This window comes from Salvelinus alpinus, chromosome 8 (genome assembly GCF_045679555.1).
Source record: "Salvelinus alpinus chromosome 8, SLU_Salpinus.1, whole genome shotgun sequence".
NCBI lineage: Eukaryota > Metazoa > Chordata > Actinopteri > Salmoniformes > Salmonidae > Salvelinus > Salvelinus alpinus.
This window is the reverse complement of record NC_092093.1, coordinates 56,387,209-56,409,188: the sequence shown is the minus strand read 5'-3', so window position 1 is coordinate 56,409,188 and position 21,980 is coordinate 56,387,209. Positions and strand designations below refer to the sequence as shown.

General features: G+C 37.9%; 1 protein-coding gene and 2 long non-coding RNA genes across 3 annotated transcripts; 2 read left to right on the top strand and 1 right to left on the bottom strand.

The window, feature by feature from the left end:
* The first annotated feature begins 6,956 nt into the window (after positions 1 to 6,956).
* LOC139582386 (myelin-associated glycoprotein-like) lies at positions 6,957 to 8,259 on the top strand. The gene is made up of 3 exons (XM_071412350.1): positions 6,957 to 7,345; positions 7,473 to 7,778; positions 7,912 to 8,259. The coding sequence occupies exons 1-3, from the start codon at positions 7,000 to 7,002 to the stop codon at positions 8,220 to 8,222; spliced, it is 963 nt and encodes a 320-aa protein (XP_071268451.1). The 5' UTR covers positions 6,957 to 6,999; the 3' UTR covers positions 8,223 to 8,259.
* Positions 8,260 to 8,578: 319 nt separating this feature from the next.
* Positions 8,579 to 9,219, top strand: LOC139583338 (uncharacterized). The gene is made up of 3 exons (XR_011676529.1): positions 8,579 to 8,761; positions 8,869 to 8,929; positions 9,090 to 9,219. It is a non-coding gene; the product is annotated as an uncharacterized lncRNA (long non-coding RNA).
* Positions 9,220 to 10,567: 1,348 nt separating this feature from the next.
* Positions 10,568 to 20,121, bottom strand: LOC139583336 (uncharacterized). The gene is made up of 3 exons (XR_011676527.1): positions 20,040 to 20,121; positions 12,723 to 12,791; positions 10,568 to 12,549 (listed from the first exon to the last, which is right to left on the bottom strand). It is a non-coding gene; the product is annotated as an uncharacterized lncRNA (long non-coding RNA).
* Positions 20,122 to 21,980: the final 1,859 nt, after the last annotated feature.

The window sequence follows — 21,980 nt, the reverse complement described above, 5'->3', positions numbered from 1 at the left end:
GCAAACTTCAGACGGGCCTGGACATGCGCTGGCTTGAGCAGGGGGACCTTGCGTGCGCTGCAGTATTTTAATCCATGACGGCGTAATGTGTTACTAATGGTTTTCTTTGAGACTGTGGTCCCAGCTCTCTTCAGGTCATTGACCAGGTCCTGCCGTGTAGTTCTGGGCTGATCCCTCACCTTCCTCATGATCATTGATGCCCCACGAGGTGAGATCTTGCATGGAGCCCCAGACCGAGGGTGATTGACCGTCATCTTGAACTTCTTCCATTTTCTAATAATTGCGCCAACAGTTGTTGCCTTCTCACCAAGCTGCTTGCCTATTGTCCTGTAGCCCATCCCAGCCTTGTCCAGGTCTACAATTTTATCCCTGATGTCCTTACACAGCTCTCTGGTCTTGGCCATTGTGGAGAGGTTGGAGTCTGTTTGATTGAGTGTGTGGACAGGTGTCTTTTATACAGGTAATGAGTTCAAACAGGTGCAGTTAATACAGGTAATGAGTGGAGAACAGGAGGGCTTCTTAAAGTAAAACTAACAGGTCTGTGAGAGCCGGAATTCTTACTGGTTGGTAGGTGATCAAATACTTATGTCATGCAATAAAATGCAAATTAATTACTTAAAAATCATACAATGTGATTTTCTGGATTTTTGTTTTAGATTCCGCCTCTCACAGTTGAAGTGTACCTATGATAAAAATTACAGACCTCTACATGCTTTGTAAGTAGGAAAACCTGCAAAATCGGCAGTGTATCAAATACTTGTTCTCCCCACTGTATATGAATCAGATATTTTTGTATTTAATTTTCCAAAAATCTGCAACATTTTCCAAAAACACATTTTCACTTTGTTATTATGGGGTATGAAAACCTTCTGATGTCAATGTACAGTATACTTGTATACTAGATGTCGGGAAGATACTGCTAGACATTGGTTCTGAGCTATTGAGGCAGCAGGTAGCCTAGTGGTTAGAGCATTGGGCCAGTAACTGCAAAGTTGCAAGATCAAATCCCGAGTTGACAAGATAAAAATCTGTCGTTTTCCCCCCCGAAGTAAACCCACTGTTCCTCGGCCATCATTGTGAATAAGAATTGTTGTTGTTCATACATAACTGACTTGCCTGGTTAAATAAAAAATAAAAATATTACCTAATACCAACTCACATATCTATTGATAGTGAGTGGCAGCCTAAACTGCATGCAGACATGTAATTTTAATACATTTTACCCACATATAGGCAAAGCAGTTAACACAAAACTGAAATGAGAAGGTTAGTCCCTTTTTTGTCAGTCGCACCATATCCCAATCCCCACAATATTGCAGCATCAGCGTAGTGTAATATCCAATAGTCAAAACTTTCTCTCTTCTCTCTCTTAATCATCTGGTCCCTCCGCCTCTCAATTCCTGACCCTGTCCTCCAGAGCCTTCAGCTCTCCCTCCACCTGCTGGGTAAAGTACGTCCTCAGCTCCTGGGTCTCCTTCTCCCAGAAGACCTTGGGCAGGTCGAAGATGGTTTTGTCTAGAAGGGATACAGCTTTTGTCAAAATGTTGTTTCTAGCAAGTTTAGCAGAATTTATGCAGCAGGTTAGAATAATTAACGTATCAGGTTATGATGATTAGATGAAAGTACGGAAAAGGGTTAGGATTAGCTAAAATGCTAAAAGAATACAACTTCAATTTGACAAAAGCTTTATCCCATCTAGACTTGACCGTTGAAGAGAGGGCCCATGTCTACCCTGCCACCCATTGCCCTGCAGGTCGCTGGCTCTCTCCTGTTGCACACGGGACCCACTCTTTTCACGCCAAATAATTTTGGTTGCAGGTTAGGAGCAGGGACAGATTACCAAACGGCCCCAGATAGCATGTGATAGCAAAATGTGTAGAATTACAGGAAATTAGCTTTAAAACTGAAACCTTTCCTATCGACCTCATTTATTATTATTTTTATATATATATATTCTACCTTTATTTAACCATGTAGGCTAGTTGAGAACAAGTTCTCATTTGCAACTGCGACCTGGCCAAGATAAAGCAAAGCAGTTCGACACATACAACAACACAGAGTTACACATGGAATAAACAAACATACAATCAATAATACAGTAGAAAAATCTATATACAGCAAATGAGGTAGGATAAGAGAGGTAAGGCAATAAATAGGCCATGGTGGCGAAGTAATTACAATATAGCAATTAAACACTGGAATGGTAGAATGTGCAGAAGATGAATGTGCAAGTAGAGATACAGGGGTGCAAAGGAGCAAGATAAATAAATAAATACAGTATGGGGATGAGGTAGATTGTATGGGCTATTTACAGATGAGCTATGTACAGACGCAGAGATCAGTGAGCTGCTCTGACAGCTGGTGCTTAAAGCTAGTGAGGGAGGTAAGAGTCTCCAGCTTTATTGATTTTTACAGTTTGTTCCAGTCATTGGCAGCAGAGAACTGGAAGGAGAGGCGGCCAAAGGAAGAATTGGCTTTGGGGGTGACCAGTGAGATATACCTGCTCATGGCAAAATGTGTCGAATAGCAGGGAATTAGCTTCAAAACTGACACATTATGTCTCAGCCTCAGGGTCCCAAATGCGGTCATTCAACCCTGATTAGGAGAGCATTTTCCCTAACCATTTTACCTAACCTTAACCTCAGTCTCTTAACCTGCCTCATAAGTTCTTGTAAACTGCTACGAAAAAGTAAATTCCGTATCAAAGTGGAGTGAAAAGAGTGTCTCTGTGGCTTCCAGCCCACCAGGCTCTTCTTGGCAAATAGACTTCAAAGAGGAAGTTGGTGTAGGAGAAGTTGAGTTGTGTGTGAGAATCAGTCAGATACAATTACAGTTACTCTGTTTCATACCAAGTCTGTTTTTCATGTTGAAACATAATGTGACAACCATATGTTTTGTATCGAACTCAAATTAAACTTTTCCCTTTTTTAATTGAATAAATTATTCGTGGATTTTGGTTCATAATTTAACTATTTGTTAAAAATCCCACAGATATTCCCATTCAAGCCTGGGAGATACGGGAGAGGGAGATGGTTATGCTGCCGAAAGTTTATTTTAACAATTTATTGGGAGCAGACTGTATCAAAATGTGGTGACCTGTCCTACCCCGAAAGAGGAACATTAAATACTGTAGTATTCTTTTAAAATAATTTCTCATACACATATTAGGAAGTACTTCACTGATGAGATGTGAGATATGCCACATGAATTTCAGTATATGAGTTTGTCAGTCCACACTATGGGTGTGACAGTCTCTCCTGTAGACAGTTTACGTTACCGTCTAAGGCAAGTATCGACATCTTCAATATATTTTCTGTTAATTTGAATGTTCAAAATAAATTAAAGGAAATTAATTATGAGTAATGAGATTCAATATGTTCTAAAGTACTGCTGTTTGTTCATGTATTATCTTCACAACTGAAGGACATAGTGTATTGATATGGAGAAGGTTCAATGCAATGTGTTGTGTGAATTAAGCTACTCTACCAGTAAGTGTATGTTTGTACTGTTTCAGGTGATCAGTAGTGTGTGAGTTCTCACATGGCTTGTCCTGAGAACATGTTTTTTCTCATTGGTCTCTTTATGTCAGGTGAGTCTTCCACACAACAACAACTAGTTATGAATCAGACAGAGGAATAACCACAAGTCATTATATTTTATGGGATGTGCTATATAACTGTGTAGAAAAGTGTACAGTTAATTCCTGATTATTGTATTTTAATTGTCTGGATTCAAACACTCCTGTGAAAAAGTTTTTTGCATATTTTTGATACTGAATGTTATCAGATATTCAATCAAAAGCTGATATTAGATGAATGGAACCTGAGTGAACAAATAAAACAACAATTACATACTTATTTCATGTATTACTAAAACAAAGTTATGTAACACCCAATGTCCCTGTGGGGAAAAGTAATTGCCCCCTTACTCTCAATAACTGGTTGTGTCTCCTTCAGCTGAAATGACTCCAACCAAACACTTCCTGTAGTTGTTGATCAGTCTCTCATGTTGCTGTGGAGGAATTGTGTCCCACTGTCCCATTTCATGTAGTCTTGATTGTGTGTTTTGAAATGGTGGCACAACCAGTTATTGAGAGTAAGGGGGCAATTACTTTTTCACACAGGGGATTTGGGTGTTGCATAACTTTGTTAATGAAATAAATTAAATAACTAAAACTATTTGTTTGTTATTTGTAAACTCAAGTTCCCTTTATCTAACAGGTTATGGTTGAAGATCTGATAACATTCAGTAATAAAGAAGCAAAAATAGAGAACCAGAAAGGGGGAAATACTGTTTCATGTCATTGTATGTGCATGTGAATCCGACGTCAGTGTGCGGTTAACAGTATAGCTTCCACCACTGTCCCCATCCCCATACCGGGCTCAAACTAGCGGTCCTCTGCTCACAAACACATGTCACCTCAATCCTTGTGATGTGTATCAAAAATGCTGGAGTGCTGATGCTATGTAACGGCCAATGAGAGACTTTAAATCCACCGGTCTCTATATATGATACTCCCCAGAAGAAGCAGTCCTCCATAAGAATTAATGGAATTCTACAATATTTCAATAAAATGTTTCAAGGACAAAATTACATGTATTACAAGTATTTTGTTGTAGATGGGACAGAAAAGTTAGTACTCTATAAATAAAATCCTTTAATGTCTTTACATGTTCTTTATTTTATTTGTTATGTTCAGGTCATATAAAAAGCATGAGCTGGAGCACACCCAGAGAAAATTACTTATTGTAGAGGTGCTGACTAATGGTGAATACACTGTAATCTATAAACACAAAGAGAGTTGCACACTCTATCTATATAAACTCCCAGTCATTTATTGGGTAAAACACCAACGTTTCGGCATCACTGTGCCTTCTTCAGGGTAAAGTCATGAATTCTTGAACCAGGTTATGTAGACAAACAGTGCAATTAGTGCAACCAATAACAATAGTGAGGGGTGTGTCATAATTATGAGTTTAATTTGAATGAATTGAGTGAAACTGTTAATAGACAATAGTTTACAGTATATTGAATATATTAGGCTATTGTTATCATTAACATTAGCATAAGATAAGATTAGCATCAACATACATTATTGTTTAATTTAATTTCACATATATTTAATTGTTTCCAATTTCATAAAATGTTGTTACATGTAATATTTTGGTTCATCCATAATGCATAATAAGCATCATCAACATGGGGAACATTTTGGTTGTACTCTGATAAACTGTAGAAAGAATACATTCATTTATAAGACTTCTTTATAAAAAATAATTGTTCATAAGAAGGGACTGAGACCAATTTCAATTTTAAGACAGTATTGGTCAATGTTTTTAAATACCTCCTCTCCTTGGTAGACCAACATGCTCAATGCGTGTGTATATGAGTGTGTATTTGAGGGAGGAGATGGGATGGTTAGCTTCAACAAAGTGAGCTGCTACTGGATAGTCAGTGTTCTTACACCTGATTGAGCTGCGGTGTTCACCTCTGCATTGTTTTAATTGTCTTTTCGTTTGTCCTACGTTGGCTTTTCCACATGAACATGTGATGAGATAGATTACTCCCTTTATCTTGCAAGAGATGATACCCCTAACAGGGATTTTTCCACCTGTATGAGAGTGTCTGAAGAAAGATGTTTTTGTTGTGCTATTGCACTGTTAACATGAGCCACATTTGTAGTTCCCATTTGGAATGGGTGTCAAGAGTGTCTGAGTGGGCTCAGGGGGCAGGTCAGATCTCACTAAGCTGTCCCCAATATTGTGACCATGCTTATAGATCACCAGTGGGGGTTCCTTGAAGAGGTGTGCAATTGTTTTGTCTGATTGCAGAATATGAAGGAAAAGGAAACCGCACACTGCTCTTGATAGTATCACCGATATTTAATAAGCTTACGTATCGGCCACACGGCCTTCGTCAGAGCTTTTGCAGATTGCAGAATATGCCAGTGCTTTTTCAGGATTACTTTTATTTTCTCTGAACACTTGGTGTACTTAGTGCAAAAAACATATTTTTCTTCTTTGGTTTAGTTTTTAGCAATTCCTCTCTTGGTTTTTGAGATATTTTCATCGTTGCAGCATCAAGACTTTTTTCCTTGTAGCCTCTGATTTTAAATGTATTTTTCATTTTCTAAGCATTGCTGTCAAAGTCTGACTGTTGGCAACAGATTCATTTAACCCTGAATAACTGGCTATATGGTAGACCATTCCTGAGGGGAAGGGGATGCATACTATCCCCACCTAGCAGGGTATTGAGGTCTGTTGGCTTTGTGTACAGGTCTGTATGTAAAACATCATTCTCTTTGATGATCCATAAGTCCAGGTAGTTTATTTTTCTCTCATCAGTCTGCATTGTGAATTTAAGATATTCAGAGCTCTCGATTAGCAGAGTTTGGAATTCATTTAGTTCCTGCTGACTTCCTTCCCAGAGCACAAAGACATCATCTATGTATCTCTTCCATGAGATGATTTTAGATAGTAGGGGGTGTGTCTCTGTTTTGTAAATGAGTGCTTCCTCAAATTGTTCCACATACAGGTTCCCATAGTTGGGGTCAAAGGGGGAGCCCATAGCAACACCCCGAATTTGAAGGAAAAACTCTGACTCAAAGATGAAGTAGTTATTGGATAATACCAGTTCAGTGAGATGCAAGATGCGATCATTGGCTGGAGCAAGGGCAGGGTCTCACTGTTGAAGGAAGTGTTGCAGATCACAAAATATAATTTAAAAGTTAGAATTAAGGTGTCTGTAATAGAATAGAATATAAATATAAACAAATGTAAACATTAATAAATGCATTTTTCATAGCTTCCAAAAACTTTTTTACAATGCAGGAGTAACAAGATGGCTGTGCAGTTAACTCCAAACAGCGTCCCCTGTCAGTCATCTAGGGTTAATACATATCATTGGACTGAACTGAAAATATATCAGAACCTCCCTGATGTTGTCTTTTATGTTGCAGGTGTTCTGGCCTGCTTTGGTCAACGACATTTGATCACCACAATGCCAGATAAACTGGATGGACTGACTGGCTCCTGTGTGCAAATCTCATGTTCATTTGATATTACTGACCAAAATAAGTATACATTTAACAGCACAATACTAACCTCTGGAGTGTGGATTAAAGAAAACCCAGACTTTGGTTTGCATCCGGACAGTGTGATATTTAACAGTAGTAAGATGGTCAACAGATATCAAGGGAAGATAACTGGAAACATGTCCAAGAAGAACTGCACCACAGTCTTCTTCAATGTAACCACCAGTTACACTAATAAATACTTCTTCAGGATTGAGAGTCAACCATTTCGTGGAACAGATCCTTATAAGTCTGTTGATATAGTTGTCAGGGGTAAGAGACTATTTAACTTTTAACCAACTATTTTTCCAGTTTAGATTCCTTTCATCAAAGATAAGAGAAGAACAAGTGGACAGTTTAACTATTAGTGTAAAATATCTTTATCTACAATGTATTACAGATTTGCCTTCCAGTCCCATCCTTACTGTCTCAGGTGAGGTGAAGGAAGGGACCCCTGTCAGTTTGAACTGCTCTGCTGTCGCTCCCTGTCCCGAACACCCCCCTGAGCTGACATGGACTCTTCCAACACAGTTTACACCTGAAAACCAACTGCAGGAGAATCCAGACCAAACCAAATCAGTTCTCTCCACGGTGACCTTCACTCCATCATACCTTCATCATGAGAAGAACATCACTTGTACTGCAGTCTACCCAGTAGGGACAAGCAACAAGACAGCTGAACATAACATGATGCTTAAGGTTTCATGTTAGATTTAGTAACCGGTTCCTGAAGAATAGATAATTCTACCATGTTTTCACTGATGATTGTAATAGTGGTTTTGATGAGACTATTCAATATACCATATCAGATACATTCTAAATGAACCCCTCTCCCTCAGTCTCTCCTAAGGACACCTCGGCCTCCATCAGTCCAGCTGATCCAGTATTAGTGGGCAGCTGTGTTAATCTGACCTGCAGCAGTACAGCCAACCGTCCAGCGACAAACTTCACCTGGTTCCAGATCAGTGGAGGTAAACCAACACAGGTAGCAACTGGACTGCGTTACACCCTGAATGTGACTGTTGGTGATGGAGGACTGTACTACTGTAAAGCAAGAAATAGTCACGGCTATGGGAAGTCAAAGGAAGTGCAGCTGGCTATTAAAGGTAGAAGCATTGGCAGATTCTATACGACACAACATTTACAATAATATAGATATAGATAGATGTAGAAGAGATATACTTCTACATGCCTGCTATATGTGTCTCGGTATGATACGGTTTTAGGATCTTAATTTGATCTCTATTTTGTTGCTGAGAAGTTTCTTGCGCTGCGTGAAATACAGATAGGATTTGTGATTTGCATAAATTCACCAAAAATCTGCACTAAAACGTGGTTATATTAACAGTATTGCACTTTTCATGTAACCTTATTTTGTCCAGCTACTAGCCTCACCACCAATGGAACAACATTACGGAGGAAACGTTCAAATCCTTTTGCAGGAGGATTATTTTCCTGTAACAATACGTAAATGTAATAAATTAAGATCTTACATCTGTACATCTACAGTATATGTGTAAATTGTAATGTTAGACAATGTGCAAAATGTTTCCTCTTTTAGGAACAGATGACCATAATATGTGTTTTATTTACAGGGAAAGAAGAGCCTGTTAACACAAAGGTTTATGAGATTGTAGGAAAAACCTTGATGTTGATTTTCCTTTTCTGCCTGGTCGTATTCTTTGCATGGTAAAAAGATATTCCCAGCCTCAATGCAAACATATTTATCATGCTGATTGTGCTTTTGTATATGAAAACCTAAATGACGTCAAAATACCTTTATTCTTGCCTTCCAGGAGGAGGAGAACATCTAGACTCCCCAGTGGGTTTGACATGACAGACCTTTCACAGGGACAGGTGGGAATGTTAGACTCAACTTTTAAAACCCATCTAGAATGTGTGTTTAAGGAATAATTGAATGAATACTGTGTTGTGTAACCAACTGTAACTATGAAGTCATTATTCTTCTGAAGTGTCGGTCCTGACAACTGTTCCTTTCTCTGTGTTCTCTCCACAGAACTCCCCGGCTGGGACAGTGTGCTCTAACCAGGCCAGGGTCGGTAGAGGGAACCAGGAACCACCACTTAACAACCTCGATGGTCTTCATGCACAAGTCAATAAAAGAGGTGCATTTGAAGTATTTAGCCAATGGGTATTAAGTGTTTTTATGTACAGTATTGTCATTGGCTATTCATTTTCTATTGATACCTTTGTTACATTTACAATTGTGTGCTCTTTGATTATCTGTATATTTGTGGAATTTGCTTAAATGAAAAGTATTTAACTGTTACTATAGTGTTGATAAGATGATATAGGCTACTCTTTATTTTAAACCATTTATTTTGAGTGTTGAGTTCACAGAGCATCTGTTTAATGGGTTCGAGTATAGAGGAACTGCTGAGTTCAACTAGCCTACTGAAGGCAGTTTAAGTCCATATAAAGTCAATGATGACTGAGGAGAGAAGACAAAGTTAGAGAGACAGTGGTCTGATACAAGACAGGAAGTTGGTGAAGTAAGTCTACATGATGGCAGAATGGTGTTAAAATCCACTATTCACTGTTTCTCTGCAACTTTTGTGCAGTTCCCAGAATAACAATATTATATATTTTCAGTTTATATCTATTTAGAAAGGTTGTGTATTTATTGTGTCAGTTTTTATGTTGAACGTTAAATCAAATAAACAATTGAGGCTGAAATTAAGGTTGTTTATTAATTGCACTGTAATAAAAACCTTTACATTAAATTTCCATGAAATATTTTGGTCTTATTGGTCCAACATTATACATATTTCATTCAAATGGATTACATTTATATGTGTCACTGGCCTACACACAATACCCATTAATGTGGAATGATGTCTTGAATTAAAAAATAAATTAAAAGATGAAATATCTTGAATCAATAAGTATTCAACCTCTTTCTTATGACAATCATTAATAAGTTCAGGAGTAATAATAAGTTGCATGGACTCACTGTGTGTGCAATACTAGTGAATGACTACTTCATCTCTGTACCCCACACATACAATTATCTGTAAGGTCCCTCAGTCAAGCAGTGTGTTTCAAACAGATTTAACCACAAAGACTGGGGAGGTTTTCCAATGACTCGTAAAGAAGAGCACCTATTGGTAGATGGGTAAAACATTAATAGTTGAATATCCCTTTCAGGGAAGTTATTAATTACAATTTTTAATGACATATCAATAAACCCAGTCACTATAAAGATAAAGTTGTCCTTCCTAACTCAGTTGCCGGAGAGGAAGGAAAACGCTCAGGGATCTCACCATGAGTCCACTGGTGATTTTAAAACATTTACACAGTCTAGTGGTTATGATAGGAGAAAACTTAGGACTGGTCAACAATGATGTAATTACTCCACAATACTAACCTAAGTGACAGATTGAAAAGAAGGAAACATGTACAGAATTAAAATATTCCAAAACATGCATCCTGTTTGCAATAAGGCACTAAAGTAAAACTGCTAAAAAAATGAGCAAAGAAATTAACTTTATGTCCTGAATACAAAGTGTTATGTTTGGGGCAAATCCAACACAACACATCACTGTGTACCACTGTAACGTCCTGACCAGAGTTATTATGTGTTTTGCTTGTTTAGTGTTGGTCAGGACGTGAGCTGGGTGGGAATTCTATGTTGTGTGTCTAGTTTGTCTGTTTCTGTGTCCAGCCTAATATGGTTCTCAATCAGAGGCAGCTGGTAATTGTTGTCCCTGATTGAGAATTTAATATTTTTTTTATTTTTTTTTTTACCTTTATTTTACTAGGCAAGTCAGTTAAGAACAAATTCTTATTTTCAATGACGGCCTAGGAACAGTGGGTTAACTGCCTGTTCAGTGGCAGAACGACAGATTTGTACCTTGTCAGCTCGGGGATTTGAACTTGCAACCTTTCGGTTACTAGTCCAACGCTCTAACCACTAGGCTACCCTGCCGCCCCAATATATATATTGTGTTGGGATTTTGTGGGTGATTGTTTCCTGTCTCTGTGTTTGTGTTCTGCACCAGATAGGACTGTCTCGGCTTTGTTGTTTTTGTATGGTTGTAAGTGTTCACCGTTTATTGTCTAATTAAACATGTTGAACACTAACCGCGCTGCATTTTGGTCTTCTCCTTCATCCCAGGAAGAAAGTCGTTACAACCACTCTTCATATTTTCAAGCATTGTGATGGCTGCACCATGTTATGGCCGTCTAGCAATGATCAACAACCAACTTGACATCGATTTAATAATTTTTTAAAGAATAATGTAAAAATATTGTACAATCCAGAAAAGCTCTTACAGAATTACCCAGAAAGACTCACAGCTGTAATCACTGCCAAAAAGTGATTCTAACGTTAATTAGATATTTCTGTATTTCATTTTCAATTCATCTGCAAACATTTCTAAAAACATATTTTCACTTTGTTATTAAGGGGTATTGTGTGTAGATGGGTGATAAAATACATATATTTAATCCATTTTAATTTCAGGCTGTAACACAACAACATGTTTATTAAGTCAAGGGGTATGAATACATTCTGAAGGCACTGAGTAAATGAATTGAGTTTCACCCCCTTTTGCCTTCAGAACAGCCTCAATTCATCGGGGCATGGACTCTACAAGGTGTCGAAAGTGTTCCACGTTGGATGATGGCCCATGTTGACTCCAATGCTTCCCACACTTGTGTCAAGTTGGCTGGATGTCCTTTGGGTGGTGGAACATTCTTGATACACATGGGAAACAGTGTTAAAAAACCCAGCAGTGTTGCAGTTCTTGTCACAAACCAGTGTGTCTGGCACCTACTGCCACACCTCGTTCAAAGGCACTTACATTTTTTGTCTTGCCCAAACACCCTCTAAATGGTTCACATACACAATACACTTCTCAATTGTCTCAAGGCTTAAAAATCCTTCTTTAACCTGTCTCCCGCCTTCATCTACGCTGAAGTGGATTTAACAAGTGACTTCAATAAGGGATCATAGCTTTCACATGGTCAGTCTATGTCATGGAAAGAGCAGTAAGATACAGTTGAACACTGATTCTGATCTATCACCTAATACCTACAGTACTCATAAATCCATTGACAGTGAGTGGTAGCCTGAACTGCGTGCAGACACTTTGTTTAATCGTAATTTCATAAATTGTACACACATATAGGCAAAGCAGTTTCCACAACACTGAAATGAGCTTGTTAGTCCCTTTTTTGTCAGTCCCACCATATCCCCATCCCCACCATATTGAAGCATCAGCGTAGTGTTGTGTCCAATAGTCAATGCTTTCTCTCTTCTCTCTCTGAATCATCTGGTCCTTCTGCCTCTTAATTCCTGACCCTGTCCTCCAGAGCCTTCAGCTCTCCATCCACCTGTTGGGGGAAGTCAGCTCTCACCTGCTGGGTAAAGTACACCCTCAGCTCCTGGGTCTCCTTCTCCCAGAAGACCTTGGGCTGTTCAAAGAGGGTTTTGTCTAGAAGGTATACAGCTTCTGTAAAAATAAAATAGTTTTCTAGCAAGTTTAGGAGAATTGATGCAGCAGGTTAGGATAATTAACGTAGCAGGTTATGATAATTAGATTAAAGTACAGAAAAGGGTTAGGATTAGATAAAATGCAATAATAATTCAACTTTTGACAGAAATTTAACAAAAGCTTTATCCCACCTAGACTTTCCACCTTGCCGCTCAGACCCTGCAGGTCCTGTGGTACCTGTGGACTCTCTTTTCACGTCACTTCAAAAGGAAGGGATTTTAGTAGCAGGTTAGGAGCAGGGCCGGACTACTGAACGGCCCCATATAGCATATGATAGAAAAATGTGTTGAATAGTAGGAAATTAGCTTTAACACTGCAACACTTTGTCTCAGCCTCATGGCAAAATGTGAACACAAGCATGATGAGCTATAAAACACCAAAATAAATCTCTGCTTCATGGCAAAAAGTTAGCTTTAAAACTGACATTTTTTGTCTAAGCTTCATGACAAAATGTGTAGAATAGCGTTATTACATTTTACATATTTAGCAGACGCTCTTATCCAGAGCGACTTACAGTAGAGTGCATACATTTTATTACATTTACATACTGAGACAAGGATATCCCTACCGGCCAAACCCTCCCTAACCCGGACGACGCTATGCCAATTGTGCGTCGCCCCACGGACCTCCCGGTTGCGGCCGGCTGCGACAGAGCCTGGGCGTGAACCCAGAGACTCTGGTGGCGCAGCTAGCACTGCGATGCAGTGCCCTAGACCACTGCGCCACCCGGGACACCCAGGCACCCAGTTATAAAATTGCTAATATTTCTCTCCGCACCATGGCAAAATGTGTTGAAATTTAGGAAAGTACAGTGGCATGAAAAAGTATGTGATCCTTTTGGTATTACATGTATTTTTGTATAAATTGGTCATAAAATTTGATCTTCATCTGAGTCACAACAATAGACACACACAGTGTGCTTAAACTAATGACATTAGTAATACATATAAAACAAAGGACATCACGGACAACTGAAATCATAACAGCAATGCCAACTGTATATGTTTATGTGCATGTGTAACGGATGTGAAATGGCTAGCTAGTTAGCGGGTACGCGCTAGTAGCATTTCAATCAGTTACGTCACTTGCTCTGAGACTTTAAGTAGGGTTTCCCCTTGCTTTGCAAGAGCCGTGGCCTTTGTGGAGCGATGGGTAACGATGCTTCGTGGGCGACCGTTGTTGATGTGTGCAGAAGGTCCCTGGTTCGCGCCCGTGTCGGGGCGAGGGGACGGTTTAAAGTTATACTGTTACACATGTCTGGCACTATTACATGTACGTGTGTGTTCTTGTATGTGTTTATTTGAATGAGAGTGTGTGTATATGCATGTGTATAACCACCTGCACGGCATCAGCCTCAGGCAAACCGGCATTAGTTGTGAAAACACTGCCACTTAGTGTCATTCAAATGTACTTTTATTATGTTTAATTTAGACTTTTTTCCCCCCTTTATCTTTTGACCATCATTCTCTCTCTCACACAGCAACTCCACTCCCACTTGTCAACAATTCTACATACCAACCCTCACCTTCCCTCAGCCCATCCTATCTATCTCTGCTGGCCACCCACTTCGTGTTTCTACGCAACACATATCTTTCAACTATGCTATGATGTTTAACGTACAATTTCAATCTATCTAATCGAATATAATCTACAGATTACGTGTTGAAGATAAATACTTTTACTAAGAGTATTAGTATAGTGGTAATTGACTGACCCGGTCTCTTCAGATCTCCTAACAGTACTATTTCTAGGGTCAATTTTAGATCAATGCTATGCATTTTCAGCCATTCCTGAACCTGAGACCAGAAACAGGCTACCTGAGGGCAATACCAAAATAAATGATAAATGTCTATTGATTCTGTATCCTCACAACAAAATCTGCAGAGCTTCGATGATTTTATGTCCCAAATATTCAACATTTTGTCGGTGGCAAGAATTCTATAAAATAATTTTAGCTGAAAAGCACGAATTCTTGAATTTTGCGTTGTTTTATATATCAACTCATACACCCTGTACTATGAAATCGGTACATCAAAAATCTCTTCCCAACTATTTTGCAATCTGTATGGCACAGTTGTCAACATCCTGGTCCTCAAATGAAACTGGTATACTTTCCTATTTATGCTATTTTTATTCCTCCGCCAGTTTTGATCCTTTATATTGGGCAGACAGACCAGTTCCCTACCTCCTCCCGCTGCCACCTGCCTCCTCCATTTTTGGGGCAATACTGTAATCAATTGGCTGTACTCTTGGATTGAGCAGACCTTCCCATGAAGGACATAACTCTACCATTACAATTTACTATATCACTTAAGAACAAAATACCCTTTTCAAACATCTTTCCCATAAATACAGGTATTTTATCAACCAGCACATTTGAGTTCAGCCATAATATTTGTGGTAATATTTGTTCTATCTTTTCAGGGGGATAAAATTGAAATTGTACCCAGCTCTGCAATGCTTGTTTGAAAAAGACAGATACTTTTAAAAAAGTATCATTTTCAATTAATCGAAAATGAGACATGACAATCTGCACAAAGGCAAAAAGGCAATTTTTAAACAATGGATGAGCTTTTCTTTCTACTTGAGAACCATTTAGGGTTCAAATAAAACTTTTGAATGAGTGAAGCTTTTAGAGAGAGGTTTAGTGCTTTTATATTTAATAATCTCAACCCACCCAATTCATATTCATTATATAGATAGGCTCGTTATATTTTGTCTGGTTTAGCATCCCAGATAAAGATAAATATGTTTTGCTCATATGATTTGAAAAACGAATCGTCAGGAGTAGGCACCGCCATAAGTAAGTGAGTAAACTGAGATATGACTAAGGAGTTAATCAGGGCAATTTTTCCATAAATAGACAGGTATTTACCTCTCCATGGTTGCAGGATATTGTCTATTTTTACAAGTTTTCTATCGAAATTCATTGTGGAGAGCGTATTGATATGTTTTCTGATATGAATACCAAGTATGTCTACTTCACCGTCAGCCCATTTTATAGGTAAGCTGCAGGGTAATGTAAAATGTGTATTTTTTAAGGATCCAATACGTAATATTGTACACTTATCATAATTAGATTTTAGTCCAGAGAGTCCAGAAAAGTTATCTTTAATGAGACATTGCAGGGATCTAGCTTGCGGACTTAACATAAAACTTGAGTCATCGGTATACATGTACACCTTTGTTTTTAAGCCTTGGATTTCTAATCCTCTAATGTTGTTATTGGATCTGATTTGAATAGCTAGCATTTCGATGGCCATAACGAATTGATATGGTGACAGCAAACATCCTTATTTAACTCCTCTTGACAGTTCAAAACTCTCTGAGAAGTAGCCGTTATTTAGTATTTTACACCTGGGGTTGCTATACATTATTTTTACCCATTTTATAAGAGAATTACCGAATTTGAAAAAATTCCAGGCAATCCAGTCTTACTTTATCAAATGCCTTTTCAAAATCCGCTATAAATACCATTCCTGGCTTCTTATATATTTCATGATGTTCTATTTTTTCTAGTAGTTGTTGTATATTATCTCCAATGTATCGTCCATGTAAAAACCTGACTGATCAGGATGAACAATACCTGGTAAAACCCGGTATAATTCTGGGTGCGATGCATTTTGCTCGTATTTTTGAATCACAACATTGAAGTGTAAGGGGCCTCCAGTTTTTTAGATAGACTGGGTCTTTATAGTTGCCATCTGGGTCTTGTTTTAATAATAGGGAAATCAGTCCTTCCTGCTGAGTACCTGACAGACTACCAATTCTATAGGAGTAGTTAAAACAATCTAGCAATGGAGCTTTTAGTATATCAAAAAATACTTGATATACCTCTACCGGTATGCCATCAAGCCATGGGGTTTTTCCAGATTGAAAGGATTTAATATCCTCAAAAAGTTATTCCTCTGTAATTTGGCCTTCGCACTGGTCTTTCTGTACATTTGCTAATTTCCATTTTTTATATTATTTGAAAGAATTCCTTACCGTAATCTTCATTCATTGGGAGAGGATGAGACGGAAAAGAGAACATCTGCCTAAAATAATTAGCTTCCTCTTTTAAAATATCATTTGGGGAATCATAGATGACTCCGTCTTCTGTAACGAGTTTCTGTAAATTATTTTTGTTAGCGTTCCTGTATTGGAGATTCAGGAAGAATTTTGTGCATTTTTCTCTATATTCCATCCAGTTTGCTTTATTTTTGTAATAGATTACATTAGATCGTTCTTGAATAAGTTCCTCAAGTTCTTTTTGTTTTTCCTCTAACTTATTTTGTATCTCTGTATTATCATTTTTATTGCTATCTACCTGTACCTATTAGTTCATGGATTTCCCTTGTTAGTCTTGTTTCAATAGCCAGAAACTGCTTTCTATTATTGATGACTATTGAATTGAATGACCCCTGAAGGTACATTTAAAAGGTATCCCAAACAATAAGGGGATTTGCTGAACCTATATTATACTGGAAAAATTCAGTTATAAATTATTTTGTCTTAGTTAAAAATAAGTTGTCCTCCAGTAAACTTTGATTAAATTTCCAATATCCCCGTCCACGTGGAAAATCTATAAGATTATGTGAATTATGTGAATGCATTATGTGAATGCCAATTAGATGATAATCCGATCGCATTCTATCTCCTATTAAAACTTTTTTAACCTTTGATGCAAGAGAGAAAGAGACAAGAAAGTAGTCAAGACGACTAGCTTGATTAAGTCTCCTCCATGTAAATCTCACTAGGTCAGGGTTTTTTAGTCTCCAAATATCCACTATTTCTAATGTGTCCATAATATTTGTGATTTCCTTAATGATAGTTTCTAGAGTGATTACCTTTACGGTCCATTGAGGTACTTAACACTGTGTATTAGTCTCCTACCATTATGATTAGATCATTTGTTGCCTGTAAATTCAATAAATTGGTATAAATGTTTTCGAAGAAGTGGATCATCATGATTTGGACGATATAGATTAATGAGCCAAATCTCTTTTTCGTCCACTTTCATATTCAAAAGGATCCACCTTCCTTGCAAATCATTCCGGATTTTTTGCACATTCAGATCGAAATTTTTGTTAATTTCCATTCCTTTGTCCATGACTGAAAATTATTTCACCACCCCATTCCATTTTCCACGCAACTTCATCTAAGGATGTAGAGTGAGTTTCCTGTAAACAGTATATGTTATATTATATGGGAACTACAAATGTGGCTCTAGCGCACAGTGCAATAGCACTACAAAAACATCCTTCTTCAGACACCCACCTACAGGTGGAAAAATCCCTGTTAGGGGTATCATCTCTTGCAAGATAAAGGTAGTAATCTATCTCATCACATGTTCATGTGGAAAAGCCAACGTAGGACAAACGAAAAGACAATTAAAACAATGTAGAGCTGAACACCGCAGCTCAATCAGGTGTAAGAACACTGACTATCCAGTAGCAGCTCACTTTGTTGAAGCTAACCATCCCATCTCCTCCCTCAAATACACAGAGCATGTTGGTCTACCAAGGAGAGGAGGTTTTTAAAAACATTGACCCCTACTGTCTTAAAATTGAATTCAGTCCGTTCTTATGAACATTTTTTTTATAAAGATGTCTTATAAATCAATATATTCTTTCTACAGCTTATCATCGTAGAACCAATATCTTCCCCCTGTTGATGATGCTTATTATGCATTATGGATGAACCAAAAGATTACCTGTATCAACATTTTATGAAATTGGAAACAATAAATATATGTGAAATTAAATTAAACAATACTGTATGTTGATGCTAATCGTATGCTAATGTTAATGATAACAATAGCCTAATATATTCAATATGCTGTAAACTATTGTCTTTTAACAGTTTCACTCGATTAATTCCAATTAACCTCATAATTATGACACACACCTCACTATTGTCATTGGTTGCACTAATTGCACTGTATGTCTACATAACCTGACTTTAGAGAGCCATATTATTTCTATATTTGGTTGGTTCAGGGTGTGATTTGGGTGGGCATTCTATGTTTTCTATTTCTTTGTTTTTGGCCGAGTATGGTTCCCAATCAGAGGCAGCTGTCTATCGTTGTCTCTGATTGGGAATCATACTTAGGTAGCCTTTATCCCACCTGTGTTTTGTGGGTAGTTATTTTCTGTTTAGTCTCTGTTACCTGACAGATCTGTTCGCTTTTGTTTTGTTACTTTGTTCGAGTGTTTTTTGATAAATAAATAGTCATGAACACTTTTCACGCTGCGCTTTGGTCCACTCCTTCCGACGACAGGCGTTACAGTTAGTCAGCAGCTTTACACTGAATAATTTTCTCTGGGTGTGCTCCAGCTCATGCTTTTTATGTGACCTGAACATTAACATGTAAAAATAAACATTTAAAGACATTAAAGTATTTTCTTTATAGCGTACTATCTTTACTGTCCCCCTCTACAACAAAAAACATGTAATTTTGTCCTTAAAACATTTGATTGAAATGCTGTAGAATTCCATTAATTATTATGGAGGACTGCTTCTTCTGGGGAGTACCATATATAGAGACCGGTGGATTTAAAGTCTCTCATTGGCCATTACATAGTATCAGCGATCCAGGGTTTATACACATCATTGGTACAGTCTCTCCTATTAATAATAATATGAACTTATTTCTATGTACAGGTGATTTTTCAATTGGTTGGTGTGTTGTCAAGGAGTGAGGTGATGTGTGTTTGTGAGCAGATGACCACTAGTTTGAGCCCGGTATGGTAATAGGAACAGTGGTGGAAGCTATACTGTTAGCCGCTCACTGATGTCGGTTTCACATGCACATACAGTGAAACTAAACAGTATTTACCCCCTTTCTGGTTCTCTATTTTTGATTTGTTTTATACTGACTTATCAGATCTTCAACCAAAACCTACTATTAGATAAAGGGAACATGAGTTTAGAAATAACAAAATAAATGTATAGTTAATTAACTTATATAATTCACAAAATGTCACTGAGTTAAAGCAGTTCTACATGGGAGAGTGGGACACAATTTGTCCACAGCAACCTGAAAGACTGATCAACAACTACAGGAAGCGTTTGGTTGGAGTCATTGCAGCTGAAGGAGGCACAACGAGTTATTGAGTGTAAGGGGGCAATTACTGTTTCACACAGGGACATTGGGTGTTGCATAACTTTGTTTATGAAATAAATGAAATAAGTATGTAATTGTTGTGTTATTTGTTCACTCAGGTTCCATTTATCTAATATACGGTTTTGATTGACTATCTGATAACATTCAGTATCAAAAATATGAAAAATAATTTCACAGCACTGTTTGAATCCAGTCTATTAAATTGCACTAATGAGGAATTAACTGTACACTTTTCTACACAGTTAAAAAGCCGGAATATAGTACATCCCATAAAATATAATCAATTGTGCTTATTCCTCTGTCTGATTCATAACTAGTTGTTGTTGTGTGGAAGACTCACCTGACATAAAGAGGACAATGAGAAAAAACATGTTCTCAGGACAAGCCATGTGAGAACTCACACACTACTGATCACCTGAAACAGTCCAAACATACACTTACTGGAAGAGTAGCTTAACTCACACAACACATTGCATTGAACCTTCTCCATATCAAATACACTATGTCCTTCAGTTGTGAAGATAATACATGAACAAACAGCAGTACTTTAGAACATATTGAATCTCATTACTCATAATTAATTTCCTTTAATTTATTTCGAACATTCAAATTTACAGAAAATATATTGAAGAAGTCGATACTTGCCTTAGACGGTAACATAAACTGTCTACAGGAGAAACTGTCACACACATAGTGAGGTCTGACAAACTAAAGTGCTGAAATTTATGTGGCATATCTCACATCTCATCAGTGACGTACTTCCTAATAAGTGTGTGAGAAATTATTTTCAAACAATACTTCAGTATTTAATGTCCCTTTCTCCGGGTAGGACAGGTCAGCAGCATTTTGAAAACGGGCCCCCAAATCGCTAAGTCCGCCCCCGACACATTGTTAAATTAAACAAATGATACTTTCTGCATTATAACATCTCCCTCTCCTCTATCTCCCAGCCTGAATGGGAATGTGTGTGGGATTTAAACATATAGTTAAATCATGAACCAAAATCCACTATTCATTTATTCAAGAGTTACATTGGTTAAATTCGAGTTTGATACAAAACATATGGTTGTCACATTATGTTTCAACATGAAAAACAGACTTGGTATGAAACAGAGAAACTGTAATTGTATCTGAGTGATTCTCACACACCACTCAACTTCTCCTACACCAACTTCCTCTTTGAAGTCTATTTGCCAAGAAGAGCCTGGTGGGCTGGAAGCCACAGAGACGCTCTTTTCACTCCACTTGGATACGGAATTGACTTTTTCGTAGCAGTTTATGAGAATTTATGTAGCATGTTAGGAGAATTATCATAGCATGTTAAGAGCCTGAGGTTAAGGTCAGGTAAAATAGTTAGGTTTATGGAAAATGCTCTCCTAACCAGGGTTGGATGACTGCATTTGGGACCCTGAGTTTACTTTCCTGTATTTCAAAACGTTCTGCCATGGTGCAGAGATAATTATTTTTTATATTTTTGCTGTTTTATAGCACCTCATGCTTGTGTTCACATTTTGCCATGAGGCTGATATCAAAGGTTGCGGTTTTAAAGTTAATTTTCATGCAGTTCTACACATTTTGCTATCATATGCTATCTGGGGCCGTTCAGTAATCCGGCCCTGCTGCTAACCTGCTTCCAAAATCGCTTCTTATTGAAGTGCCGTGAAAAGAATATCGCGGGTGACACAGGAGGGAGCCAGCAACCTGCAGGTCCTGGGCAGCAAGGAGGACATGGGTGCCCTCTTCGGTGGTCAAGTCTAGATGGGATTTTGTCAAAATGATGTTAAAAGTATAATTATTACAGCATTTTAGCTAATCCTAACCCTTTTTCGTACTTTCATTTAATTTTCATAACCTGCTATGCTAATTCTCCTAACCTGCTGCAAAAAGTCTCCCAAACTTGCTAGAAAACTCAATTTTGACAAAAGCTGTATCCCTTCTAGACAAAACCCTCAACCTTCCTGAAGGCCTTCTGGGAGAAGGAGACCCAGGAGCTGAGGGCGTATTTTACCCAGCAGGTGGGAGCCGACCTCCCCCAACAGGTGGTCTCCCAGGCTTCAATGGGAATGTGTGTGTGATTTTTTTCTTATCGAGTTAATAGACCATAAACGTTGAATAGAACAAGTGTAGACCTTAATGTGAAATGCTTACTGACAAGCCCTTAACCAACAGTGTAACTCAAGAAAGAGTTAAGAAAATGTTTACTAAATTAACTAAGGTAAAACATTATAAAAAGAAACACAATAAATGTGCAATAACAAGGCTATATACATGGAGTACCGGT

What these genes read in the sequence shown, in the direction of transcription:
- LOC139582386 (XM_071412350.1), top strand. Translation starts at nt 7,000, where the DNA reads ATGCCAGATAAACTGGATGGACTGACTGGCTCCTGTGTGCAAATCTCA. An exon ending in TGTTGATATAGTTGTCAGGG is followed by an intron (nt 7,346 to 7,472) that starts GTAAGAGACTAT and finishes AATGTATTACAG; the next exon opens with ATTTGCCTTCCAGTCCCATC. An exon ending in CATGATGCTTAAGGTTTCAT is followed by an intron (nt 7,779 to 7,911) that starts GTTAGATTTAGT and finishes CCTCTCCCTCAG; the next exon opens with TCTCTCCTAAGGACACCTCG.